The sequence below is a fragment of the Pyrus communis genome, chromosome 5 (assembly GCF_041283825.1).
Source record: "Pyrus communis isolate YQ-2024b chromosome 5, ASM4128382v1, whole genome shotgun sequence".
Lineage (NCBI taxonomy): Eukaryota > Viridiplantae > Streptophyta > Magnoliopsida > Rosales > Rosaceae > Pyrus > Pyrus communis.
The window spans coordinates 6,499,981-6,527,533 of NC_142569.1; the positions used below are offsets into that span (position 1 = coordinate 6,499,981).

Below are 27,553 nucleotides of genomic sequence, written 5' to 3' on the forward strand. Positions count from 1 at the left end.
ACTGATAGGGGGTGGGTGGGAGAGAGAGGGGGTGGTGACAATCGAGTAGAGAGGGAGAAAAGGCTGGTTTCACATGAATCGTTTTTAATCTTATATACATTTTCTAAATTCGATTTTAATCGCTCATCAAAAGTCATATATATAGCCATGTGATTATGTGAAGATGGTAAAAGTATGGTGGGAAATAATGCCACAGAAGCAAAGACCAGAACAGCAAGCACTGGATTACTGAATGTTTTTGTTTCCCATTTTGCAGAAACCCCAGCCATCAACCCTAAGCACATGACCAGCAATACCAACCTAACCCAATACCACAAAGACGCTAACTTTCTTGGAGAAAAGGGCTCCGCCACCGCCCCCTTTCCTTTTAATTTTTATACTATGCAACAAAATTTATTTTCTTTATTTAATCCACATGGCATTACACAATTGGTTTTGTCCTCGCATGAATGTCACGTCAGCATCCTGACAGACTTTCTAATGGAAGTGGACGGCAAGGACAATTTTAATGACCAAGGCAATGGATAAATGACTAAACTGAAGAGCTTGAAACATAAAAAACTACGCTGATGAGTTGCAAAAATATAAAGCCCATTTTTGATAATCCAACTAAACATAAGAGTAATGCTCAAGAGAATAAAGTTGTAGATTAAATTTTGTAAACTAAATGACATAGAAGTTAATTATTGGATTATTATTTAAACGTTGATAAATGTTCTCATTTTTTATTGGTGTCACATAATTTAGTTTATAAATTTAATCTTCCTAACATTACTTTAAACATAAAGATGATTACCTCGCCTCTCTCGCTGCTATTGCTACCTTCCAAATCCATGGCGATGGTGCAAGGGTCAATGCCGACACACTTGGCTATCCAAATGCCCTTCGTTGTTTGGCTCTTGAATATTTAATTAATTATACACAAATACTGATTATATATATATATATATATATATATATATATATATATATATATATATAACTAGCATATGCCTGCATACTTTGTGTGTATTAACATTTTTTATTTTTGCTTTTAAAATGGAAAATAGAGAGGTAGAGAGAGAACGTAGGTGGGAGTGGGAATAAGAGGATTTTGTTTTTTTATTTTTTTATTTCTAATATTCGATATATCTTAACATCATCCGTAGGTGATACTTCTATAAAAACAGTAAAATATGGTTAAGTGAAATTACATTATACTCATCATTTTTTGTGAGAGAGAGAGAGAGAGAGAGAGAGAGAGAGAGAGAGAGAGAGAGAGAGAGAATAGTGCACATATGAGTGATCATGTAGAAACAAAGCATGCATGCTAAATGCAAAGTCAAAACTAACTAACTTTCCGCATTCTTAAACGGGTTGATCTTGCTTTGGAATTTTTGATTGATCCGAGGTTATTTTTCAACTGAGATTTGCTTTGGTGAGCATGAACTTCCCTACATTTTGGTTTTACTCGGCCCCACCGTTGAGACCACTTATTTTTGAAAGGTGACACTTGCATAGCAATTTAACCAAAGATTTTCTTCAGGTGACACTGATCAACCAACAGTTAACAATCACTCGTGTAAAAGAGTTGGCTTATGCAAAAACCCTACCAAAGAGTCCATTAAGGTGACAACGTAATCAATCAATAATTGACAATAACTCGTCTAGAGCCAACTCGTGGCTTTTGTTTATAGGCATCTACTAAGATTGCTTATGTTTTATTATATGTACTTGGCTATTAGATAGAAAATGGTGGTGCTATTCACACCTATTTTTACCTCCACTCACTCTTCTCAATTTTCAGTTGTCGGATCATCGAATGAATTAAAAAAGGCCAAAAGAAAAAAATTACCAAAAAAATGTGTGAGAAGTTAAAATGAGAATGTGAATAACACCAACTATTGAAAAAGAAACTTCCATTTTTTTTCCTTTTTATTAAAAGAGGAGATTTACACTGCAACATACTAACACAAAATTGACATGCAATTTTGACTCAAATATCTATAAAATCGTATCTTGTTTTAGATATACATCATCATAGCCAAAACCTTAGAGGCAGAAAAGACCCAAGGATAAGTACAGGGGTGCACAAATGGATAAAAGAAGCATGCGGAAATCATTTCCCATTATTTATCACCTTCCTTGTCCTCTAATGCCAGCGAGCAATGACTAAGTGACATTTACAGGAGAAGGTGCAGGGTTAACCCCGAGGGTGTTAGCACCACTTGCATTGCTGCCTTCGGGCTGATAGTTGAGGCGAACATTACTATGCTTGGAAGTAGTTGATGGGGTATCATCCTTCATCAAAAAGTTACCTGTTGACAATGTCGTTACATCTTTAAAATCATAATCTGTCAAATAGCTCGGCTTTGACATGACAATGCCTATGTCAATATCTCCAGAGAGCATTGCCACCACGCGTGACATAGATGGCCTCGTCATTGGTGATGCCTGCGTGCACAGGAGAGCTGCTCTTATCATTCTAGTCGCTTTAGTTTGGTCAAACTCTGTCAATCTGGGATCCACCAGCCCGAGAGTTTGGTTGTTTTCATGTAGAGTCCATACCTGAAAAAACATCATGCCACGGTCAAAGGAACGTATAAATAAGTTTTTCACAACAATGCCAAAATGAAGCTAAACGAATGCAATTCCTACCCATTCAAGAAGATAAATCTTTTCTGGATCCAAGTTATTGTAAGAGTTTGGTCTCCCGCTGAGGATCTCCAAAACAACGACTCCAAAACCAAACACATCGGCCTTCTCTGTCAAATGTCCAAACAATGCATACTCCGGTGCCAAATAGCCTCTGCAATGCAAGATAATCAAATGGTTGCACAATGTTTCTTGAGATCATTAGTGGCATTATTAACATGATGTGTCTTAAAATTTCATGCAAGTATAAATGTGTGTGGCTATAATATATGTAACCTGTGGAAAAACAATAAAGGATGGCTTACATTGTCCCTGCAACTCGGGTGCTGATGTGGGTTTTCTTGTCATCATAAAGCTTTGCCAATCCAAAATCTGATATTTTTGGGGAAAGTTCTGCATCGAGCAAAATATTATTGGCTTTGACATCTCGATGTACAACCCTTGGCCTTGACTCCTCATGAAGGTAAGCAAGTCCTCTTGCTGTTCCTAACAATATATTGAATCGAGTAGGCCAGTCAAAGTGCAAGTTACTTGTCCCTGAAATATTAGTGAAATCTAATCAAAAACATTTTTTAAGTAATTTTAGAGTGCTTGAAACTGCAGAAAATGATGTTTCTATGCAACCTAATAGTAGATAGGTTTGTACCAAAAAGTGCCTGATCAAGGCTTTTGTTTTCAAGATACTCATAAACCAAAATGTGGTGGCTGCCTTCGATGCAGCATCCATACAATTTCACTAGATTCCGATGTTGCAGAGCAGATATGGTAACAATTTCAGATACAAATTGACTCTTCCCTTGGTGAGATGTTACTGAAAGTTGCTTCACAGCCACTACTCTACCATCAAAAAGTGTACCCTACAATGTACACAGAAACACAATTTAGTGACGTGAAAGGAAAGAAAAAAGAAGATATAGTTTCTTCTCTCGCTCACTCGCTCTCTCTCATTTCTCGTCATTACTTCAAGTACATGATATTGATGTAATATAGATTTCACCTTATAAACGGGGCCATATCCTCCCTCTCCTAGCTTATTTGAAGGATTAAAATCTTCAGTTGCAGCTCTCAATTCAGCATAACTGAAAGTATATGGTCGGGTGCCTAATCCTAGAATATCTGCACATTCACGAAACAGTATGACATAAGTTTTACTTTCGTGAAAGCATTCTTATTTCTGTGTGTTAATGTTAGAGCAGAGAAACCTGAATTGGATACCACTAATAATATGGTCATTTACCTTCATCGTCCTCTTTTTCTGATTTTTTCCTCCTCATATATAGAATCGCAGATATTAATAGCAAGCTCACAACTCCAACAGGAACTGCAATACCAATTATCAACCCAGTCCTACTCTTCTTTCCTGGAGTAGTTGGTGGAATCCCAGAAACGGTTGGTGTAAAATCTGAGCGATAAAACAGACGAATTCTTCAGTATCAATTAACAGTTGAAAAATACATTTAAACCACTCATAGGAAATCTCTATAAGTTAACACATACTATACCTGAAGCAGCATGGACAGCTGCTATTAGTGGTCCGTAATCACTACGATCAGGTATGCAACAAGTCCCTTTACCAGCCCAGAACAGATGAATTTCAAGATAATTCTCTGACACGCTAACATTAAATTTTCTCACAACTGCTCGGTTAACACCACCTGCCTCATTCGATATGTCAAAGTCCTTCATCCTGCGGGTACCCTAGCAACCAAATGAAGAGGTAGGTGATACTTCTAGTCTCCTTTAAATCACTATCTTTAGTTAATGTAGCTTAAAACATCGAAAACCTGTCCAATGAGGTGTTTACTTCAAATCAGTTAGAATTTTTATTTTATCAGCAGTCTTACCTGAATATAGATATCAAATACACGCTGTCCTAGACTTTTCCAAGTTTTCGAAGTGCGACTTTCATAAACCGTCTCTGCAAAGTGCAATGTTACAGTGTAGGGGCCATTCTCAAGGCCCAGGCCATAGTATCTCAGTGATCCTGGGGACACTCTTGAAGTCTGGAAAAGCTCCGGGGTCACATCTGTTCCGGTGACTTGTGCAAGGGTATTCACTAGAAAGGATGCGTTCTTTCTGTATGTAGAAAACAAACCGGCATTGCTGACAGCCCATTTCTCTGTACTGGTTACATTGAATGTTGCTGGGCCAAGAGCCGAGTCTTCAGTCTCATACAATATGCCATCACTTCCCGTCATTTGTTTTCCACCACACTTGATTGAGAAGTTTGCATCTGTAAAGTTTCATGTAATACCAGAAGCTGGCCATGATTAGTGATGAAACGTCAAATTGAAGACTCATGCTAATGTTCATCAGTCACATATTTCTAACATGACGTTGCGTTAAAATAGTAAATGATGGGTGACATAAGAACAAATTACATCGTGGGGCATTTCGATTGCATGGAAAATTTCTCTGGAGGCAATTTAATCCAGGAAGACTGCAAACAGAGAACAATTATTAGTTATCTAAATAGAATCATGAAGTGGAAGAGTAGTGATAGTATTGCTTGTCTAAAAACGAGTAAGAGAAACTTCAACTCACGTTATGTTTGAACTGTCAAATGTGAAGTTGTTGACCACTAAGTTCCTGCATAAAACATTAATCAATCAACATATGAAGAAATATATCTTTATCAAATGAAAAATCCATGTACAAGATCAAAACTTAGTAGGCAAGTAGCACTGTGAAAACGAATCTCAAGGATAATTTTTTATCCAAACATATTATGGTGATTTAAATTGTAAAATGAAGATGAAAGATAAAAGGACATGTACAGTTGCGATATTGTGGTCACCCACTGGGGAAAGCTTCCTGATAAAAAATTGTAAGACAAATCTCTGCAAATAACAAAATAGAATCATAAGGCACAAAATGCATGAAAGTTATTAAGAACTTGTGTAAGATAGGATTAGAATGTTTACGATTATACACAAACACATACATGCACTGTGCATTCTATATGAGTACTTTAAGAAACGAGGACTTACATAGTCTGAAGTTGATTGCTCTTTTGGCTCGGAAGAGGTCCGGACAGACTATTGTTTCCAAGAAACCTGGCCATTTGGATTATAGTAGAAGGCACCCAGAAAAGAAAAATAGATGAACAACAAAAGGTCAGCTGTGCACAAAATCTAGAAGGATTAGTCCACATCTTCAATCAAAGTAGGGAATGTTAAGGATTTGATAACTTATGTAAGATAAGGCAATAAAAAGATAATAATAAAGACGGGGATTACAAGGATGTAAGAGAACTCAAGCTGAACAAAAGACTTGGGAGTTGGCCTGTCAAATTGTTGAAACTCAGATCCCTGCAACACCAACGATAAGTTAAGAGGAGCAGTCAGAATGAAACAAAAGCCTTGGGACTTAAGCTTATATGCGCTGGTACGTACAGTATCTGTAGAATTCGATAGTCTCCAATATCAGATGGGATGGTACCAGTGATTAATGCGTTTCGTAGTTTTCTGTATTCCAAAAACATAAAATTTGATAAAAAGTAGTGGAGTAAGATATCAAATTTCAAAAGGAAAAAGAAGTTAGATGAAAGTATCTGGATCGATGAGAATCTTCGCTTACAATTTAGTCAAGCTTTTCAGATTTTTTATGAAATCAAGAGAGGAGCTCCCATTGTATATATCACTGATTCGCCTACATCATTATATGCAAAATCAACTGAAATCCCGTCTTCGGAGAAAGAGAGAGAGAATTACAATTTAGTCAAGCTTTTCAGATTTTTTATGAAATCAAGAGAGGAGCTTCCATTGTATATATCACTGATTCGCCTACATTTGTGCTTACAGAGTTTTCAATGCGATCAGTTGAGAAAAGCTGGTTGGTATTGGGCCCTCGAAAGAGCTCCCTTGTAAATGCCTACAGAAACATATAAGAAGCTTGTGAACAAATTATCCATCTCAGGTCTGCTTTCATAAACTGCAAAAGATCAAAGGTTTCTCTACTTACAAATCAGCGAGTTGTGTCCAATTCCCTATGAAATCAGGTATCTTGCCTGAGAAAGGACTGTTCGATGCCCAGCTAAAATTCAAAAAGTTGACTTATACCAAGCTCATCCAAGAAAAGCAATCTCAAAGTACTGGATAAACGAACAAATGTAAAATACGATTTAAGAGCCGTTCTTACAGGGTTTGCATGTTGGTGAGCTTGGCAAATGTTGAAGGAATTTCACCACTGAGTCCACAGCTGTCCATGTAACTGTGAAAAATCATAAGGCAACTGATTAATACCCATTTCATACTATAAAGTGCAATTTTTGCTCATCCGTAAGGAATTAACATGTAATTCAAATTTGATGATTTAACGAAGCACTTACAGTTCCTTGAGCTTGACTAAATTACCAAGTTCTGGAGGGAGTGTTCCGGAGAAATTATTTGGTCCGATGTCCCTGCAAGTCATGTTGAACGAGCAAACACTTACTTGAAAGCAATTATTGAAGAGTGATAGAAGGTTCTGTTGAATTGTAAGTCCATAACTGATTAGGAAATAAGCTGTGTATCAAATTTGTGTATTCACTTGAGTTTAAAATACCAAGTGTAATGATCCTAGCAACTAGCTAGATGTAAGGTTGAGATTGTTTTGTGAAGAGAGAGAATCCACCTTGGATTCTAACGGTTATGTAAAGCACAGAGTGTGTGTGAATTGTAAGCAGATGAAGAGAATATGCTCTGCTAGATTTTGCAGAGAGAGAGAAACCTTCAGAAAATTCTTCCATTGTTATCCTTCTCATTTTTGGTTCTTCGATTGTTCATGCATAACCAGATTTTTAGCTTCTAACAACAAGTTTTGTATCTAATGTTTACGACACAAAATTTTATTGTACACTATCTAATTTTTCATGGCTTACAGCACAGTTAGCTCCTTAAGGTTTCCAAGCTCCTTGGGGATGGGCCCAGAGAATGAATTGACCCTAATTGACCTGAATGGAGATATCAATTAGTGAAAGATAAGCACCATTAAACTTAATTACATTACATACCAGGAAACTAGTACTGCATTATTCAATAAAAGCATAATGATTTTTTTTGTAGATTACAACATAAATAGTAGCGAAAAGGTGTAAAGAACATAACTGTAGATTATGATATTCAAAATGAAGTATACAAATTGCGACGGGTCTCATCAGAAGTATGAGTACTTAAAGAAATGTTCTCTCACTACTTACAAGTGAGTCAATGCAGACATATTGCCAATGAATGCCGGTAGGGGACCGGTGAAATAATTCTGATTGATCCTCCTACAAAAATTGAAAGGAAGTGTCGTTAACTCTTAATCTTACGACATCATCATATTTTTGTTGAAATCCCACATCGGTTAGAGAAACAAAGAAAGAAGAGCTTAAATATCCAAATCCCACTCCAACTAATGCCGAGGCTTTTTGAGATAAACCCCATTCCTGACGGATTGTGCAAGTGGTAATTACCAAGTTGGAGACAATATCAGTGTTGTTAGAAGTGAGCTTTTGGCCCGTCTCTCTGATAATTCTACAATTTTTAATATTCAATATAATATTTTGATGAATCAAAAACAGAGAAGGGAGTTGAAAAAAATTCATACATATATGTAAGATATCTCAGAGCCACAAATTCTTCTGGAAACACCCCTCGTTTGTTAAGAGCATACACTCTCCTGGAAAGCAAAAAGATTGAACATTTAGAACTACATAAAATGGAGTGACACAGTCAAATTATGACGTTAACATATATAGGTAGCAAGTGAAAAATCAGCAGTGGCATGGAAATCTTGTTCATAAAGAGAGAGTAGTTTAACATACAGTTTGGTGATGTGGCATGTAGTACCGTTGTCGTAAGTACAGTCGCATTCGATGGCTGGGTTGAAATCGGGGTTGTCATTGGGGCTCTCAAAGTCGGTGCTGTTGATGGTAGATCCACTGCAGGGTTCTCCACTGATATTCCACAGCCCCGGCACTGCTTGTGTGTCCCATTGTTCAAATATTGAGTTCAACGCCCTCACTGCACTCTCAGTTAATTCAGTCCTTGTGTGTATTAGATTACATCACACCATAATTTGACTTGTGTTACCACTTACCAGATTATCTCGAATCAACTGAGAGATCAAATTGATTATTACAAAGGAAAATTACCCTTAATTTGGATGTTTTGTACATGGGAAGAAAAAAGGCTTTGCAAATAAGTTCCTCGAAACTTCATTTCATAGTCGAAAAACACTTAAAATGTCATTTTGTTGAGGGAAAAAAGCCCAGTTCCTGGTCAAAAACACTTAAACGTGGCAAAGTAGGTGTGTGCAGAGGGGTGGGAGAGAGAGAGAGAGGAAGAGAGAGAGAGAGAACCTTCAGATGGATCAGTGGTAGGATTTTGAGCAAAGGACAGCTGAAGCCAAAAGCAGCTGAGGAAGCAGAGTAATAGTATCCTCATCATTAACTTCATCTTCATATTGTACATGTGCAAAACTTGCTCTCCTCGACCGCGTGAACTTAAACGACCAACACTTATATTTCGACTGGCTGAATCATGCATTACATGTAAGAAGAGGAAGAAGACCATTAGATTTTAGTCATATTTATATATGTAAAGTCAAGGGCTCAATGAACAGTGTTTTTGGGTGTCACAAGCTTCATACAAAAATCCTCTGATGCGGGGGTGTGGGGGGATCTGGTGGAAGGAGGATATGGGGTGGCTGATATGGATTAGCTATGGCAGATCAGCCATGGCATCTAACAGAATGAGAATTTAGAGTGCAAAATAAAATTTTTAGAGTGTCAATATAATATTCTATTGTTTTAAACTTAATAGTCACTTTCTTCTTTCTTTAACAAAAACATGGAAAGGTACATTGAAATAAGTAATTATCAGTAGCGTACTACATAATTTTCTCATCTATATAGCCAATTGTTACGAAATTTCTTATGTCTTAATTGGGACTGAGATAATTTTGTATGTATGTAAACAACTTGCTTTCTCTCGGTCCATATATTTGCTACTAACGTCTTAATTGGGGACGACTAAAGTACTTTCATGTGTATATAAACTTGCTTTCTCTTAGTCCATATATTTGCCAATAACATCTTAATTGGGACTGAGATACTTTTGCTTGTACGTAAACAACTCGATTTCTCTCAGTCAATATATTCAATGGTAACGTCTTAAATGGGATTGACTTACTTTTCTATGGATGTAGACAACTTGCTTTCTCTCAGTCTATATATTTGCTAGTAACGTCATAATCGGGACGAACGAGATAATTTTGACTTGCTTTTTCTCGGTCTATATATTTGCTAGTAACGTCTTAATCAGGACGACTGAGATAATTTTGACTTGCTTTCTCTCGGTCTATATATTTGCTAGTAACATCTTAATCAGGACGACTGAGGTAATTTTGACTTGCTTTCTCTCGGTCTATATATTTGCTAGTAACGTCTTAATCGGGACGACTGAGATAATTTTGTATGTATGTAAACAACTTGCTTTCTCTTGGTCTATATATTTGCTAGCAAACGTCTTAATTGGGACTTTAATATTTTATATGTATGTAAACGACTTTGCTTTCTCTCAGTCTATATATTTGCTAGCATCTAGAAAAATTCATAGTTGCATACCAATCAACGAATTAAGATCCAACTTTTGAGTCTTGACTAATAGTATTAACTAGAAAATACGCCCGCGCATTGTGGCGGGAACAATTGTTTCATGCGTAATTGCATAAATAAGACAAATTTAACCTGAATAAATTTAACACAATCATAAATGAACAGAGGAACACATGAATGAATGAGGTCGATAAGATAAGCAGAACTTATGTAATCATGTTAACTACAAACTGAGAAATGACTTTCTTTCTGCATAAAAATTTACTGAAGAAACAGAACTTACGTAATCATGTTAACTACAAACTGCAATACAAAAAATTTGAAGTATTTCCAAATATGTTGAAATCTGAAAGGAAAATGATGATAATTCTTCTTACTGCATAAGATTATACAATAAACATAAGATGGTGTGATCTCATAAAACTCAGTATTTAGGAGAAAGGAAGATATAAATGTGACAGCCCGTCCCGAGAAATTTAAAAACGTACGCGTGAAATGACGATTTTTCCCCTAGTTCGATTTCTTTACGTTTATTGGTTGTTTTTGTGTTGTTGGCATGCTTTCAGCCACACACACCTTCCCACACACCCCTAACCTTTCCTCATGTTTCCTGCATCTGTCCCGAGCCCCATTTCCCTTCCCATTCTCTATCCTTTGTACGGACCACACCCAAAACCCATCAAACCTCCACATATCGAGGAAACCAAGACCATATTCGAGCTCGTGAGGCTTGTAGGAGTCCAACCATACCATTTTCAGGTAAGAACACCTTCGTTTTCACGTCGAATCCACGATGTCCGATTTCGAGTACTGTTCATACACACGTGATTTCTCACGTTTTAGGAAATTTCAAGCTTGTAGGTAGCTTGGTGAGGTCCCTAGGAGGCTCGGGGTGGTTCGTTTGAAGGTTTTGGACGTCGGGATCGCGAGTTTCGAGGTTGGGCGGATTTTGGGTGAATTTGCAGGTGAGATTTTGTGGTTTTTAGCACTTGAAAGTGGTATGAATGTGTTCCTCTAGTTCTAAGCTTCATTTTGGTACCAATTTTGTGAAATTTGGGTGAAAAACGAAGGAGATATCGAAGTTTGAAAATTTCTCGATTTTCCGGCGCCGGCGCCGGAGGCTCGCCGGAGAAGGAGACGGAATATTCCGTCAAGTCTGACGGAATATTCCTGACGCCGTCAACGGAATCTGTCAAAACTGACGGAATATTCCTAACAGCGTCAGTTGACGCCGTCAGCGTGCCAGGCACGTGCCTGCGCGTGGCCGTGCCTTGGCCGGCGCGTGGGGGTGCGTGCGACGGTGAAAAATTATTTTAAAAATATGGGGATGTTCCTGAGGTTGAGTAGGTCACGTTGGTATATTCATATACCCCATTTGAGCATTGTATGAGAAGTTATTTCTAAAGGTTGGTTATATGCTTTAAAATTGACGTTTTTGAAGTTGTTTCGCATATAGGTGATACCTATCCCGAGGACGAGCATGGTCACTCGAGGTAGGGGGGCTACGACCCTTCCACATACCAGTGAGTGAGCTTTTGTTTTTCCGTATATACCTATATACTTATATTTTCCCAGAAAATGATTTAAATTGTTATTCGCTATATGCCATATATTATATTGCCGTTGGTTATGCATGGTTATTGCATTTATATATGCGCATGTATTGGTGCTGAGGACGCACAGGTAAGTGCCAGGTAGGTGTTATGCATGTTTACTGTCAGTAGTGATTCGAGATGCTTAGAGAGCTCATAACCTGCACCCCCGGTGTTAGTGCTCCCGCTCAGAGTAGGGCACAGTCCTTCACGTGATGTTCACTTCCCGCACCACACGCTCAGCTTGGATCCAAGTTAGGTGCACAGTCCTGTCGTACAGACCACTATAGGTGGTTCCGACTCGTAGGTGACCCGCGATTATTCGCCCAGCCTTCACGTGATCGTAGCACTAGAGCGTATATATGTATTACACCCAGGCCTGTCGTACAGACCACTTTAGGTGGATCCGACTCGTGTGCAGGTTCAGATAGTGAGATTGAGATTTGAGCTCTAGATGCAGCCGTACAGGTCACGTTAGGTGACTCCGGCTGCCAGATTATATGTTATTGATATGAATTATACCTGAGCACTTGCATTTCATTATGAGGTTTTGGCATGGCATATTCTTGAGCATGATTGGTATATATTATACGTATATCTACTTTCTGGGAAGTATACAGGTTTTACGGCGAGGGGTTAGAACGTATTTGTTAAATGGTTTTTGAAAAGCTTTATTTTTGCCCACTCACGCTTTTGTTTTGCGCCCCTCCAGGTTCTAGTTGAGTAGCAGGTTCGGTGGTTTCCCAGAGGGCTTCCCGGCATTTCTGACAGACCCTCACCAGCGTAGGGCCACCTTCGGGTGTATTGTTGTCGTATCTTTTCCATTTGGACCGCTTTAGGCTTGCTCTGAACTAGGTGTCGCACTTATTATTATTACTTATTGTAAAATCAGTTTTTATTTATTCGTATTACTATTTTTCATTATTATTTTATTAGCTTCCGCACTGTGCACATGGCTACGTCACTTCCACGTGACGGCCAGCACGTCCTGGTCTCGACCGGGGTGTGTCAGTTTGGTATCAGAGCTTAGGTTTGGCAGTCCTATGTTTTTGTGAGTATTTTAATGGTTTTGGTGTCTTCTGTCAGAATTATGCCGCCTCGTCGGGAACCACGTCGCTCTACTGAGCCTAGCTTCCCCGATGTTGCTCAGCTGGGGGAACTTATTGCTATAGCCATTCAGTCGGTGATCCGCCCTCCCCAGAGGACTCCCCTGAAGACTATGTACAATTTGAAATTGGATAAGTTCGAAGGTAGTGAGGGTCACGAGGGTGCAGAGAGATGGTTAGAGCATATTGAGAAGACTTTTCGTGTGTTGCACAACCAAGGGAACCTTCCTGTCGAGAGGTGGGTTGAGACGACATCATGGTTTCTGGGTAAGGAGTCTGCAGCTTGGTGGGAGCAGAAATCTCGTCGTTTGACTCCAGCTGAGAGGACTGATTAGGATGTTTTCCAGGAGTTGTTCAGGAGAAGGTTTGTGCCTCCTGAGTATATTGATCGTAAGAAGCAGGAGTTTACTGAGTTGAGACAGGGGAAGTTGTCGGCGAATGAGTACTATCGGAGGTTCACTGATCTGTCTCGCTACCATTCAGATGTTGCGGGTAATCCGGCGGAGATGCTTCATCGTTTTCGCCTAGGTACTAAGAAGAAGTGGCGTTCGATGGCGACCACTACCCACTGTGATACCTACCAGGATTTCTATGAGATATTGTTGAGGATTGAGGATTCAGAGAACATGCCGAGTGAGAGTGAGGAGGAAGAGAAGGAGGGCAATCAGAAGAAAGATGATAAGGGTAAAGGTCAGGCGTCGCTCGGACCTCGTAGGATGCAGAACTTTAAGAGGGGTGGCACTAGTTCTAGCTCTTCTAGCGGTGGTTTTAGTGCCACTGGTCAGGGACGAGGAGGTAGGTTTGCTGGTAGTGCTAGAGGCCAGAGACAAGGTGATGATGGTCGAGGCAGGGCCTCAGTTTGCCGTAGGTGTAATAACCGACATTTTGGTGAGTGTAGGCGTGGCAACAGTGGTTGTTTTACGTGTGGGTAGATGGGACATCGGGCTGCAAATTGTCCCCAGAGTCAGCAGCAAAAACCGCAGCAGGTTTTCTTGCCGCCACCTGCGCCAATTCAGCAGATTCAGGGTCCAGGTAGTTATGGATAGGCAGGTCGAGGTGGTGCCTATCACTATTAGGGTGATGTTATTCCTTATGCCTCGGGACAGTATCAGTATCCCCAGGACCCGTATTCACATGGTGGTTATCCTCCGTATCCTGGTGGCTATATGCCGTATCCTCCAGCATCAGTAGGTGGTTCTCAGTGGTTTCAGGGAGGCAGTTCCAGTAGGGAGAGATTGCTACGAGTAGTGCGGGGTCTTCGAGGCAGTCTGGTCAGCCTAGTTAGGGGCATGGCACTCAGAGTCGTGGTGGCCAGGCGAGCAGAGGTCGAGGTGGACGACTGCAGACCCAGGGGCGTATTCATAATATTTCTCTGCATGATGCTCAGAACAATCCGGATTTGATTATGGGTACGTTAAATATCCTTGGTTATTTTGCTAGAGTATTAATTGATTGTGGTGCTACACATTCTGTGATTTCTCATACATTTGCTCAAGTGACGCAACCTCGCCCCACATCTCTAGGGTATGATTTAGAGTTCGCTATGCCTAGAGGGGAGAGATGTATAGTAGATTGTGTGTACCTAGGATGTCCAGTGATAGTAGAGAATGTGGTTATGCCAGCTGATCTTATCCTGTTAGATATTGTTGACTTTGATGTGATTCTGGGCACAGATTGGTTGCATTTCAATCGTGCCAATATTGATTGTTACGGGAAAATAGTTATGTTTCATCGTCCTGGACTACCTGTGGTTACTTTTGTGGGCGAGCAGAGTGGGGTGAGACATGACGTTATTTTAGCTTTGCGAGCGAAAAGGTTGTTGTCTAAAGGTTGCCAGGGGTACCTAGCTCATGTGGTGTTGGATGAAGCCGCTCCTAGTAGAGTTGAGGATGTGAGAGTAGTCAGGCACTTTCCCGATGTTTTCCCCGAGGATTTACCTGGTTTACCACCAGACCGAGACATGGAGTTTACTATCGAGTTGCTTCCAGGTACTAATCCTATTTCCTTGACTCCTTATCGTATGGCTCCCGCTGAGTTAAGGGAATTGAAAGTTCAATTGCAGGAATTAGTGGATAAGGGTTTCATTCAGCCTAGTACTTCACCTTGGGGTGCTCTAGTATTGTTTGTGAGGAAGAAAGACGGAACCTTGAGGCTATGTATTGATTACAGGCAATTGAATCGGGTGACGATTAAAAACCGTTATCCGTTGCCACGTATTGATGACTTGTTTGACCAACTTCGAGGTGCTTGTGTATTCTCCAAGATTGACTTGAGGTCTGGGTATTATCAGCTGAAGATTAGTATGGATGACGTTCCTAAGACAGCATTCAGGACTCGTTATGGTCATTACGAGTTCCTGGTTATGCCATTTGGGTTGACGAATGCACCAGCTGCATTTATGGATTTGATGAATCGGGTGTTCCAGCCCTATTTGGATAGGTTTGTTATTGTTTTCATCGACGACATTCTGATGTATTCTAAATCGAAGGCGGAGCATGTTCGACATCTTACTCTGGTGTTGAAAAGATTGAGGGAACACCAATTGTATGCTAAGTTTAGCAAGTGCCAGTTTTGGTTAGACTAAGTTGCGTTTTTGGGGCACATTATTTCGGCTCAGGGTGTTTTGGTGGACCCTCAGAAGGTTGCAGCAGTGGAGAATTGGGAGCAACCGCGAACCGTCATAGAGGTGAGGAGTTTCCTTGGTTTGGCAGGGTATTATCGGCGGTTTGTTAAGGATTTTTCTGTGATTACTTTACCATTGACGAGATTAACGAGGAAAGACGTTAAATTCGAGTGGGATGATAAGTGTGAGCAGAGTTTCCAGCAGTTGAAGTATTGTCTCACTCATGCACCTGTTTTGGCACTTCCGGACGATAATGGTGATTTCGAGGTTTATAGTGATGCTTTTTTAAATGGTCTGGGATGTGTGTTGATGCAGCATGGTAGGGTAATTGCTTATGCTTCACGACAGTTGAAACCTCATGAGTTGAATTACCCTACGCATGATTTGGAGTTGGCAGCTATCATTTTTGCGTTGAAGATATGAAGACATTATCTTTACAGAGAAAAATGTAGGATCTTTACAGATCACAAGAGTCTTCAATATCTTTTTACGCAGAAAGATCTTAATCTTTGTCAACAGAGGTGGTTGGAGTTGCTCAGTGATTATGATTGCACGATTGATTATCATCCTGGTCGTGCAAATGTAGTTGCTGATGCACTTAGCAGAAAGTCTCAGGGCCGCATTAATGCGTTGTATGCGAGTCATATTCCTCTTCTGGCAGATTTACGTTCTACGGGAGTGAGGTTGGAAGCAGAAGATCGAGATGTGGCTTTACTTGCTAATTTTCAAGTTAGGCCAATTTTGGTTGATCGTGTGCTTGAAGCTCAAGTAGCTGATCGGGAGACTCAAGAACTAATTCAAGCTCGAGAGCAAGGAAGGAGGAGAGACCTCAGAGTTCGTGAATCGGATGGCATGTTAATGCAAGAGGGTATAATGTTTGTGCCTAATAATTTGGATTTGAAGAAGGAGATTCTAGATGAAGCACATATCTCGGCTTACGCCATGCATCCAGGAGCTACTAAAATGTATCATACCATTCGACCATTTTATTTTTGGCCGCGTATGAAGAGGGAGATAACTGAGTATGTGAGTAGGTGTGTTGTTTGTCAGCAAGTTAAGGCGGAAATGAAGAAGCCGTTTGGGTTATTGCAGCCGCTTCCCGTTCCAGAGTGGAAATGGGAAAATATCACTATGGATTTCATGTACAAGCTTCCGCGTACACATAATGGCTTTGATGGCATTTGGGTGATCGTTGATCGGCTTACTAAGTCAGCACATTTTATTTTTGTGAGGGAGAAGTATTCTTTAGGCCGATTAGCGGAATTGTTTATCTCGAAGATTGTGAAATACCATGGTGTTCCTGTGAGTATTGTCTCGGATCGTGATCCACGATTTACATCCAAGTTTTGGGTGGCTTTTCAGGAAGCTTTGGGTACGAGACTACTTTATAGTATCGCGTATCATCCTCAGACGGACGGACAGTCAGAGAGAACTATTCAGACTTTGGAGGATATGTTGCGAGTTTCGGTGCTACAGTTTGGTGATGCTTGGCACCAGCGGTTGGATTTAATGGAATTTGCCTACAATAATAGTTTTCATTCGAGTATCGGCATGGCGCCATTTGAGGCATTGTATGGTAGATCTTGTCGCACGCCGTTGTGTTGGTCAGAGGTCAGAGAGAGAGTTTTAGTGGGTCCAGAGATTGTTGAGGAGACTACTCAGAATGTTCAAGTGATTAAGTCTAACCTGAAGGCAGCCCAGGACATGCAGAAGAGTTTAGCAGATCGGCATGCTACGGATAGAGTGTATGAGGTTGGAGATTGGGTATTTCTGAAGCTTTCCCCGTGGAGAGGAGTTGTGCGGTTCGGAAAGAAGGGTAAGTTGAGTCCCAGGTACATTGGACCATACATGGTCACCGAGCGAGTTGGTGAGGTAGCTTACAGGTTGGAGTTGCCTCCGGAGTTGGCTAGAGTGCATAACGTGTTCCACGTGTCTATGATTCGACATTATGTTGCTGATCCGTCTCATGTGATACCTCATCAACCCTTGGAAATTAATCCAGATTTGACTTATGATGAGGAGCCAGTGACGATATTAGATTGGAAAGAAAAGGTTCTGAGGAACAAGACGATGAACTTAGTAAAAGTTTTGTGGAGGAATCATTCAGTCGAGGAAGCTACGTGGGAGACAGAAGATCGGATGAAGGATTTGTATCCTCGGTTGTTCTTTGATCACTAGGGGTTGTAATTTGGTTGTTTTGAATTTCGGGACGAAATTCTTGTAAGGTGGGTAGGTTGTGACAGCCCGTCCCGAGAAATTTAAAAACGTACGCGTGAAATGACGATTTTGCCCCTAGTTCGATTTCTTTACGTTTATTGGTTGTTTTTGTGTTGTTGGCATGCTTTGAGCCACACACACTTTCCCACACACCCCTAACCTTTCCTCATGTTTCCTGCATCTGTCCCGAGCCCCATTTCCCTTCCCATTCTCTATCCTTTGTACGGACCACACCCAAAACCCATCAAACCTCCACATATCGAGGAAACCAAGACCATATTCGAGCTCGTGAGGCTTGTAGGAGTCCAACCATACCATTTTCAGGTAAGAACACCTTCGTTTTCACGTCGAATCCACGATGTCCGATTTCGAGTACTGTTCATGCACACGTGATTTCTCACGTTTTAGGAAATTTCAAGCTTGTAGGTAGCTTGGTGAGGTCCCTAGGAGGCTCGGGGTGGTTCGTTTGAAGGTTTTGGACGTCGGGATCGCGAGTTTCGAGGTTGGGCGGATTTTGGGTGAATTTGCAGGTGAGATTTTGTGGTTTTTAGCACTTGAAAGTGGTATGAATGTGTTCCTCTAGTTCTAAGCTTCATTTTGGTACCAATTTTGTGAAATTTGGGTGAAAAACGAAGGAGATATCGAAGTTTGAAAATTTCCCGATTTTCCAGCGCCGGAGGCTCGCTGGAGAAGGAGACGGAATATTCCGTCAAGTCTGACGGAATATTCCTAACGCCGTCAACGAAATCTGTCAAAACTGACAGAATATTCCTAACGGCGTCAGTCAGCATGCCAGGCACGTGCCTGCGCGTGGCCGTGCCTTGGCCGGCGCGTGGGGGCGCGTGCGACGGTGAAAAATTATTTTAAAAATATGGGGATGTTCCTGAGGTTGAGTAGGTCACGTTGGTATATTCATATACCCCATTTGAGCATTGTATGAGAAGTTATTTCTAAAGGTTGGTTATATGCTTTAAAATTGACGTTTTTGTAGTTGTTTCGCATATAGGTGATACCTATCCCGAGGACGAGCGTGGTCACTTGAGGCAGGGGGGATACGACCCTTCCACATACCAGTGAGTGGGCTTTTGGTTTTCCATATATACCTATATACTTATATTTTCCCAGAAAATGATTTAAATTGTTATTCGCTATATGCCATATATTATATTGCCGTTGGTTATGCATGGTTATTGCATTTATATATGCGCATGTATTGGTGCTGAGGACGCACAGGTAAGTGCCAGGTAGGTGTTATGCATGTTTACTGTCAGTAGTGATTCGAGATGCTTAGAGAGCTCATAACCTGCACCCCCGGTGTTAGTGCTCCCGCCCAGAGTAGGGCACAGTCCTTCACGTGATGTTCACCTCCCGTACCACACGCTCAGCTTGGATCCAAGTTAGGTGCACAGTCCTGTCGTACAGACCACTATAGGTGGTTCCGACTCGTAGGTGACCCTCGATTATTCGCCCAGCCTTCACGTGATCGTAGCACTAGAGCGTATATATGTATTACACCCAGGCCTGTCGTACAGACCACTTTAGGTGGTTCCAACTCGTGTGCAGGTTCAGATAGTGAGATTGAGATTTGAGCTCTAGATGCAGCCGTACAGGTCACGTTAGGTGACTCCGGCTGCCAGATTATATGTTATTGATATGAATTATACCTGAGCACTTGCATTTCATTATGAGGTTTTGGCATGGCATATTCTTGAGCATGATTGGTATATATTATACGTATATCTACTTTCTGGGAAGTATACAGGTTTTACGGCGAGGGGTTAGAACGTATTTGTTAAATGGTTTTCGAAAAGCTTTATTTTTGCCCACTCACGCTTTTGTTTTGCGCCCCTCCAGGTTCTAGTTGAGTAGCAGGTTCGGTGGTTTCCCAGAGGGCTTCCCGGCATTTCTGACAGACCCTCACCAGCGTAGGGCCACCTTCGGGTGTATTGTTGTCGTATCTTTTCCATTTGGACCGCTTTAGGCTTGCTCTGAACTAGGTGTCGCACTTATTATTATTACTTATTGTAAAATCAGTTTTTATTTATTCGTATTACTATTTTTCATTATTATTTTATTAGCTTCCGCACTGTGCACATGGCTACGTCATTTCCACGTGACGGCCATCACGTCCTGGTCTCGACCGGGGTGTGTCATAAACATACGCAATCCGCTTTCAAACTTGTCAAATAAATCTCATAAAACTCATTATTTAGGAGAAAGGAAGATAATCTTGCCAAACAGATCTCATAAAACTCAGTATTTCTAATTCGTTTTCAGACTTGCCAAATGTAATCTCATAAAACTCAGTATTTAGGATAAAGGAATATAATCTTGAAACAAAACTTAACCATCAAATTCAGTTCTTAAAACTGAAAGAAAAGATTATGGTTTCTTAGTTTCTTACCCAAATCCATCAATTTGAATCAAATTTCTGGAGCTCAGCTTGAAATCTGTTTGAAATGACCTCCATGAACACGAATCTTATACATGCAAAACACTTTAGATGAAGTTGTGAGAATGGGTGGTGATGAAATTGAAGAAACCGCCAAATTCCAAACAAATTTTAGACATACAATATTATTTTAACACTCATAAAAGTGTTTCAGAATCCACAAATTTAAACGGAAAAACGGTATAAAATCATGAAAAATTTAATAAAACGCAATTATATGAATCACTCTTCTTGACAATAGGACATTTAATATAGAAAGCTCAAACTATAACAATTGATGAACCAAATATTTTCAATTGAATTTATCCTTTCAATTGGTAGGTATTTTTGTTTATCCTCGTATCTTTCAATTGCCACCCAAAACTAACATCTGAGAGAGCCTTGCACTTCTTATCTTTAAAAGCATGAATGGTGAACTAAATAAAAAAATAAAGAATCTGCAATGAACTAAATAAAAAGACTTTTTACAAACATTATTCGCATAAAAATTACTTTAGTCTAAAGTAGGAGGGGAAATCGCACTATTCATATGAACAGTGTTTTGGACCACATTTCAGTTTATTTACAAGATTGCCACTTAGATGCTTTTAGCTTTTTACGAAGATGCCATCATCAGTTCGAATGACGGGAATGCTCGTCTGGGGTTAACATCACGCGGTTGGGGGTAAAAGTTAGGTGGGCATTGTTGTCAGTTAGGGTTGCATTCGGTGGGATCGATGGCTCGGTGTGGGATTTGGTGGGAAGGCATGATGCTTACAGAGAGGAGGAGAGAGAGGGAAGGAGGGAGAGGGATAGAGAGAGGGGTTTGGTGAGGGGAATGCATGAGACTTGCAGAGAGGAGGGAGGGAGAGAGGAGGAGAGAGAGGGAAGGAGGGATGGAGATGGAGAGATAGGGGTTTGGTGAGGGGAAGACATGCGACTTGCAGAGAGGAGGGATGGAGAGAGGAGGAGAGAGAGGGAATGATGGAGGGGGAGGGAGAGAGAGAAGGGTTTGGTGAGGGGAAGGCATGCGACTTGCAGAGGGAGGGAGGAAGGGAGGGAGCGAAGCTTAAAAGCAACTGCAGAAAGTTCAATGGACAAGGTCGCAGCAATGGAGATACCTCGCTCTGAACCATTTCCCCTCTCCTCAGGCGAATGCTGAACAAAGTTTTGAAGGAACAAAAAGAAGAAGAGCTACACATAATAGAATCCGATTCGCAAGGAAAACAGGAAAGCCAGCTTTTCAACGAAAAAGCTAAAATCAATCCCTTCAACCTCCTCATCGGCGGCGGCACCCACAAACACCAGGTTCACTTTTAATTTAATTTTAATTTTTTGCTTTTTCAATGGATTAAAGAATATGAAACGAATTATAATTTAAAATGGTGAAATTTTGTTGATTTTTGCGTTCAGTGTTCTGAGTGATCATCGAGCTGTGATGGGTTAGTGTTGGATTTGATTCAATTGAGGTAAAAGCTCTGCATGATTGTGATACGGAGAAAATGCTAGATTCTTACCTTCGATCCAAATATCTGATTTTTGTTAAAATTTCTATTTTCATTATAGGAAAATGTGGTGGAGACAATAATTCCCAAATCCTTGAGTTTTATGAATGCATTCCAATTGATAGCCATGTCAAATGATCTCGATTTGCCAGGTTCGAGGAACAGGCAAGTTTACAAGAAATAGATTTACTAAAATAACTAATCCTACTTGTTTAGCTTATAACGAATAATGTTGAACTGTTAACTTAATTTAGGATGAGAAATAGAAGACAACAAGAATTGGACCCAAGCATACCATTACTGAAACCATGAAGAAAATAGAAGCGGACCCAAGAATTGGACTCAAGCCATTTTCTTAATTTATGCGCATATATATTATACGTAACCAGCACATGTTTCCAAAGGATGTTAGTTAGTGTTCATGCTCCGCTGATATTTTATTCTGTTCATTTTGATTTTGTTTTTCAGTTGTGGTTATAGGATTGTTTTGTCTCTTTTTTTTTTTTTTTTTTTTGTTTTCCCTATGTACAGCTTTTCTAAAATTGAACTGTTGTTCTCAATTTGGTTATTTGAACCAAGGCCAGTTAGGATGTGCCTTTGGAAGGTCTCACTGCTTTTAAAGTTGAATGGTGCTAACTGAATATAATGCGTTCATTCTTCAGTGCGTGTGAGTGTATGTGTATGCAGTCTATGTGAGTGCATGCAGTGTGGTTAGGTTCATTCCTGCATGGGTTTTCGTCTTTTTTTTGTTAAATGGTTATGTTCATTCCCGTATGGGAGAGGTGTGTTTTTGCCATCAAATTGGTAGAGACTGATCTTAATCAAATATCATGCCATAAGTGTTATTTTGTTTGCATCTATGGAACTGTATATTTACTTCGTTGTTGTTGACGGCTTCGCATGTTCTTTCCAGATAATGCTGCCTTTTTGGATTTCGTATGAGTGTCCCGAGTCAGTTCTGGACCATCAAAAGAGGGATGATCGATGTCATTCGGACTGCGGGCATCCACTTCAAAATCCTGGTAAACACATATTTTTCTTGATTTTAGGCCATGCAAAATTCATGGTGAAAAAACTGAGCTCATGTCATTGGTTTGTGCCTCTATCCTATTTCTTATTTATTTATTTTATCAATTCTTTTCCTTCTTGGTTCTATATGTTGCTGCTGGTGCCGATATTTCATTGTCCTATCTGTGCATGATATCAGTGCTGCCACTTTTCATATTCTTATCAATGACTCTTTTCCTTCTGTTTCTTTTTTTTTTTTTTTTTGAGAAGACTTCCGTTTCTTTTGCTTAACATGGTTTCGGCTTTTTGAGATTGTGTGTTTGATTAACATTTGATCGTATGGTGTTAGAATTTAAATTTGATGTGAATAAATTCTGCTGGCGGGGATTTTGGTCTCTGGATTTTTCATGGTGTAATTTTTATGGCATGATCCATTGGTGTCGTGTGTATTTTTATCAACAATAATAAGCTTTTTCTCAGTATTGCAAACAAGTTTTCTTATAATTAAGAGACGAGTGCATGGTGCATGTGTCTTAATTTATTCAGGTTAAATGTCTTATTTATGTAGTTAAGGCGGGTGCATTTAAGTCCCGCAGCAACGCGTGGGCATATTTTCTCGTACTAACTATTACTATTCCCAGGCCAAAGCTGTAAGATCATTTACATTTTTCAGAATGAATGATAAGATCTTTAGGGCTAAAAATTGGAGTAACTTCGTTCCTTTTGTTAAAAAGATGAGCACAAATTGGTGAAGCAGCCAAAAAACCCAACTTAAATAGTAAATTTATTGATCTAGAGTAGCAGCCTCACTGCCCTATAATTTGATTAGATTTAGGTGGTTCCACTCATAACTGATGTCATTAAGACATGGGTCGAATCTGTTTCAGTCATTTCCGTCGATGGAAAAGAGGGCCCTGCAAATGTTTATGTAGATCATTGGGAGCTTAATTTATTAGTATTTATGTAGAAATAGAAATAATTATAAATGAAACCTTCTTATCAGGCATGACCTTTCTTTTGTTTGGTTGTGTTTTGCAACTCATCAAGAACAGTAAACAAGTGAAAGGTATAAGCTCTCCATAATAGGGTAGTCATTTATTCATTTTAAAAATCATCCGTATGATAGTTGGTAGATTTTTTCTATTTGAGATTTCTTATTGTTGTGGTAGAGTTGCGTCGAGATTTCTTTTGCTATATTGATATTTTGCTATACATTCTTTACATACAATTTAATATGTCCATTCATGCTCTTGAAAATTGATAAAATAGATATTTTGGTTCTGCATCTTTGTAACAGAATGGACAGCCTCCCGTGAGTTAAACCACCAAGAAAACATAAGGGTCTCTGTATGTAAAGTGTGCAGAAGTTAAGGCAGGTGAATTTCAAAAACTCATGTTTGACAAGCTGTTATAATTATTATTTTTTTACTATAATTTTGGTTTTAATGATAAAATTTGGATTTGCCCATTTGGGGATTTTCCAGTTCAGAACCTTGGAAACAAGTAGCAATGATGAGGCACTGTTGGAGAGATTGTGAACCTTTATTAAATCACAGTCCAGTGAAGGGATTAGCCCGTTCGACTTTGCGTTTTAGATGAATCCGTTTTGGACTGGGAGAAAATTTAAACCCAAAAAGTTGGGTTTCCTGGTGAGTTGTCCGGCAGATTTCAGGTGGCTAATTTCGTGATTACAGTTGTGTCATGACATTGTGGTATGCTGTCGAATCTAATTAGCGATTTTTTTGCATGGTTTTTGTGTGGATGCAGGTCGGCAACAAACAGGTTGATCACATCTTGAGTTTTCCGACTGATTTATTCAATCCTATCGGTTCTGATTCTGTCCCTCCATAACATTTGCAGCACCATCTGCCTTGCTTTCAACACAGCTTGGCTTTCAGTTCCTCAGGTAAAGTTTCCACCTTTTATTCTTCAAGAAAATAACAAAGATTCCAAATTTATTGAACTATTTAGTGATTTTCTGTCGAGTTTTTTCTTAAAATTTTTAATTTAAATTTTTTTAATTTGAATAGGGGGAATGGTGGAATGGTGGATGTGAAAGTTTCTTTTACAGCAATTCAAAGAGAAGAGCTTGACAAACAATGGACTCTTCCCCTATTCCTCCACATTCACTTTTACCAATTTCCAAGAACACATTAAATTCCCTCAAAATATAAGCCGAGGTACGGAAAAGCTTCGAATTCCTTGGTTTCCTCCAATTAGTATGCAGAACTCTCAAAAAAAGAAAGAAGTGAGGGTTGAATGTCTATCCTCATAAATACAGAGACAGATATGTAAAAAATTAGAATGGTGAAGTGAGGGTTTAATGACTTATTATTCATTTGGTTCTATTTAAATAAAGTTCGATGATTGGGTTCAATGACTTATTACTCATTTGCCATTCATAATTCTCTGTTTTTCACTCAAACATTGAGAAAATTGAACCTATAAAATATTTCATATGATTTTAAATCCCGCAGCATCGTGCGGGTACAAATTTCTAGTTAAATCTGTATTGAGAAACTCACCATCCCATTTCTCACAAATGATGTATGATGATAAAACCAATTGGTGGGTGCACTGAAATATATTGACAGCCCCATTAAAGGCACGAACATCATACAGTGAATTGCACATAAAGGACAACATTATCAAGTATACCTTAGGGCGGAATTGGATACGATCATTATCAAGTCTTCATCTCTGACACTAAGAGCACTCGGCATCTCAGAATTCCTCATCTACCATCATATAGCAGCTGCTGCCGCTGAAGCAGTACCCATGTCTGCTCATACGCATCCAAAAACATATCACACATTCGTTATACATTTCTCTATTAATTAATCAGCTAACTGAATTTAAAATTAGCTTCCAAACCAAAAAAGTTCTAAACTTTTAATTTTGCAATCACGTTCAGTTCTTCATCTCTTACTCTAAATCCCAATTACAAAAATATCTAAACTTCATTTCAATTTAATATTGTTTTCCCCAAAAACAGCACAATCCCACAAAAATAAAGTAAAAAAAAAAAAAAAAACAACAACAACAACAATATACCATGAATTAAATTAAAATTCTCACCTCCACCTCCATTCTCAACCTGACGCAAAAAACAAAAAAAAAAAAAAAAAAAAAAACAAAAAAATATCAAATTCAAGTAAAAAAAAAAAAAAAAAAAAAAAGAACTTGAATATAGCAACCCTACTCCCCCTCTTTCTCCCTCTCTGCCTCTCCCTCTACAATTCACGCGTGCACCCCCTCCCTCTGTAACCCTCCCCGTGAAACCCCTAAATCCCACGCGTAGGCCCTATAGCTTCTGGCTGTGACCTCATGAATAGTCCCCATCACCTCGATTCCATCAAACCATGGCCTCAGTCAAATCGAAACCAACCAGAGCCCACTCCCCATAACCCTACCACCCTCCGCCGTATCCCACCCCTGTGATCTTCACCTTCTTCAATCTGTCCCAGACTCCCAGCGATTGGATCTCTGAAATATTCTATTGTACTTGATAAAGAAACCCACTTTAGTTGGATCAGTGATCCAGCAACTATTAAATTTTCATAGTTTCCGGTGGCAACATGCATCCATAGTTGGGATTGTCACTTGAAAGCACCTGAGAAATGAGACTTCAATTTATACGATGAAACATATTAAACAGATAGTGAGCATAGTATATAAGGTGAAACGAAAAAAAAAAGCCTTCTCACTGACAATGCTTCCATTTACAACATCACTTTTGGCAATTAATTTCAGAGGGTGACTTAGAGCTCTTTGAACGATATCTGCTTCGGCCTGCAAATTGCAATATAATTTTAGCCAATATTCAATTCAGCATGTCATCACCAAATATTTTTTTGAGTCAAAACTGATAACTAGGGTAGTTCAATAAGCAACAGATTGTCTACTTCTGCTTGTAGTGTGCTTTAACTACATCTTACATGAAATCACTATGATTGACAACAATGAGAACTCGAGCTATGAGAAACCCTGTTCTTAAAGCCTCATACCTTAACTCTTCAATAAACATTTCATTCAGTACTGACAGCATACGTGTAGGGAACAGTCCCACCTTCCAGCGGTGTTTTGATTGCAGGATGATGTTTGAATTTCTATAAGGAATAAAAATAAAACCAATAAATGTTAGCCTAGGAGTAGGACCGAATACTTTTTTCAGGTCAGATGGAAGTAAAATATGGAAATCACAACCCAAAACACAGGTTAACAATTGCTATCATTTCAGATTTTCACATACAACATATAGCAGATAAGAGTAAAGAAAATTAGAGGGAAATTCGAACAGAATAAGGATAACTACCAATGCATAGACTTACCATTATCACCAATAATATTCCACAAAAGATATATATATATATATATATATATATATATATATATATATATATATATTGGTGACAATCATACATTTGATTCCCACAATATTTCATGTCTTGCATAAAAATTAGAAATTTAAAAAAAAAAAAAAACCCACAAAGAAGAAAAGGGTACCTCATACTTTCCCTACAGCTGCTTTTCAAAAGGCAAAATGCTTTAAATCCTAAGTACCAAGCAAATATAGAAGCAATTCAACAATTATCAAAGAAAATCAACCATGCAAGGAACAAAACTTAGAAACTAAACAATTATCAAAACTTGTGAAGAATGCTAAATCCAACTAATTCGAAACATAAAGTAACCCGAAAGAGATAAAACTTATAAATTCTATATAAATTATAATCCTTTAGAGAAAATCTCCATTATCCATTATCCAATTAACCTAATTGTGTTAAAAACCTAGCAAATCTCCATTAATTAAGCATATTTTGCCGTAAATTATCCATCTTGTTGTACCATATAT

At 39.3% G+C, this 27,553-nt stretch overlaps 1 protein-coding gene and 2 long non-coding RNA genes across 4 annotated transcripts; 1 reads left to right on the forward strand and 2 right to left on the reverse strand.

Annotated features, from left to right (window-relative positions):
* Nucleotides 1-1,883: 1,883 nt before the first annotated feature.
* On the reverse strand, nt 1,884-9,247 carry LOC137724647 (putative LRR receptor-like serine/threonine-protein kinase At1g56130). Its single transcript, XM_088693963.1, has 24 exons — nt 8,960-9,247; nt 8,423-8,621; nt 8,206-8,277; nt 7,814-7,885; nt 7,496-7,567; nt 6,965-7,036; nt 6,775-6,846; nt 6,598-6,669; nt 6,436-6,507; nt 6,214-6,285; nt 6,030-6,101; nt 5,874-5,945; nt 5,625-5,690; nt 5,412-5,474; nt 5,179-5,223; nt 5,016-5,074; nt 4,479-4,867; nt 4,137-4,332; nt 3,872-4,036; nt 3,632-3,750; nt 3,281-3,491; nt 2,940-3,171; nt 2,638-2,788; nt 1,884-2,547 (listed from the first exon to the last, which is right to left on the reverse strand). The coding sequence occupies exons 1-24, from the start codon at nt 9,171-9,173 to the stop codon at nt 2,152-2,154; spliced, it is 3,225 nt and encodes a 1,074-aa protein (XP_088550089.1). The 5' UTR covers nt 9,174-9,247; the 3' UTR covers nt 1,884-2,151.
* Nucleotides 9,248-21,157: 11,910 nt separating this feature from the next.
* Nucleotides 21,158-22,017, forward strand: LOC148696635 (uncharacterized). The gene is made up of 4 exons (XR_015962438.1): nt 21,158-21,493; nt 21,599-21,654; nt 21,752-21,842; nt 21,945-22,017. It is a non-coding gene; the product is annotated as an uncharacterized LOC148696635 (long non-coding RNA).
* Nucleotides 22,018-26,009: 3,992 nt separating this feature from the next.
* LOC148696636 (uncharacterized) lies at nt 26,010-27,081 on the reverse strand. 2 transcript variants are annotated; one of them, XR_015962436.1, is made up of 3 exons: nt 26,706-27,081; nt 26,410-26,490; nt 26,010-26,311 (listed from the first exon to the last, which is right to left on the reverse strand). It is a non-coding gene; the product is annotated as an uncharacterized LOC148696636 (long non-coding RNA). The 2 variants fall into 2 exon arrangements; XR_015962437.1 differs by having other exon boundaries at nt 26,406-26,490.
* Between the last annotated feature and the right edge of the window lie 472 nt (nt 27,082-27,553).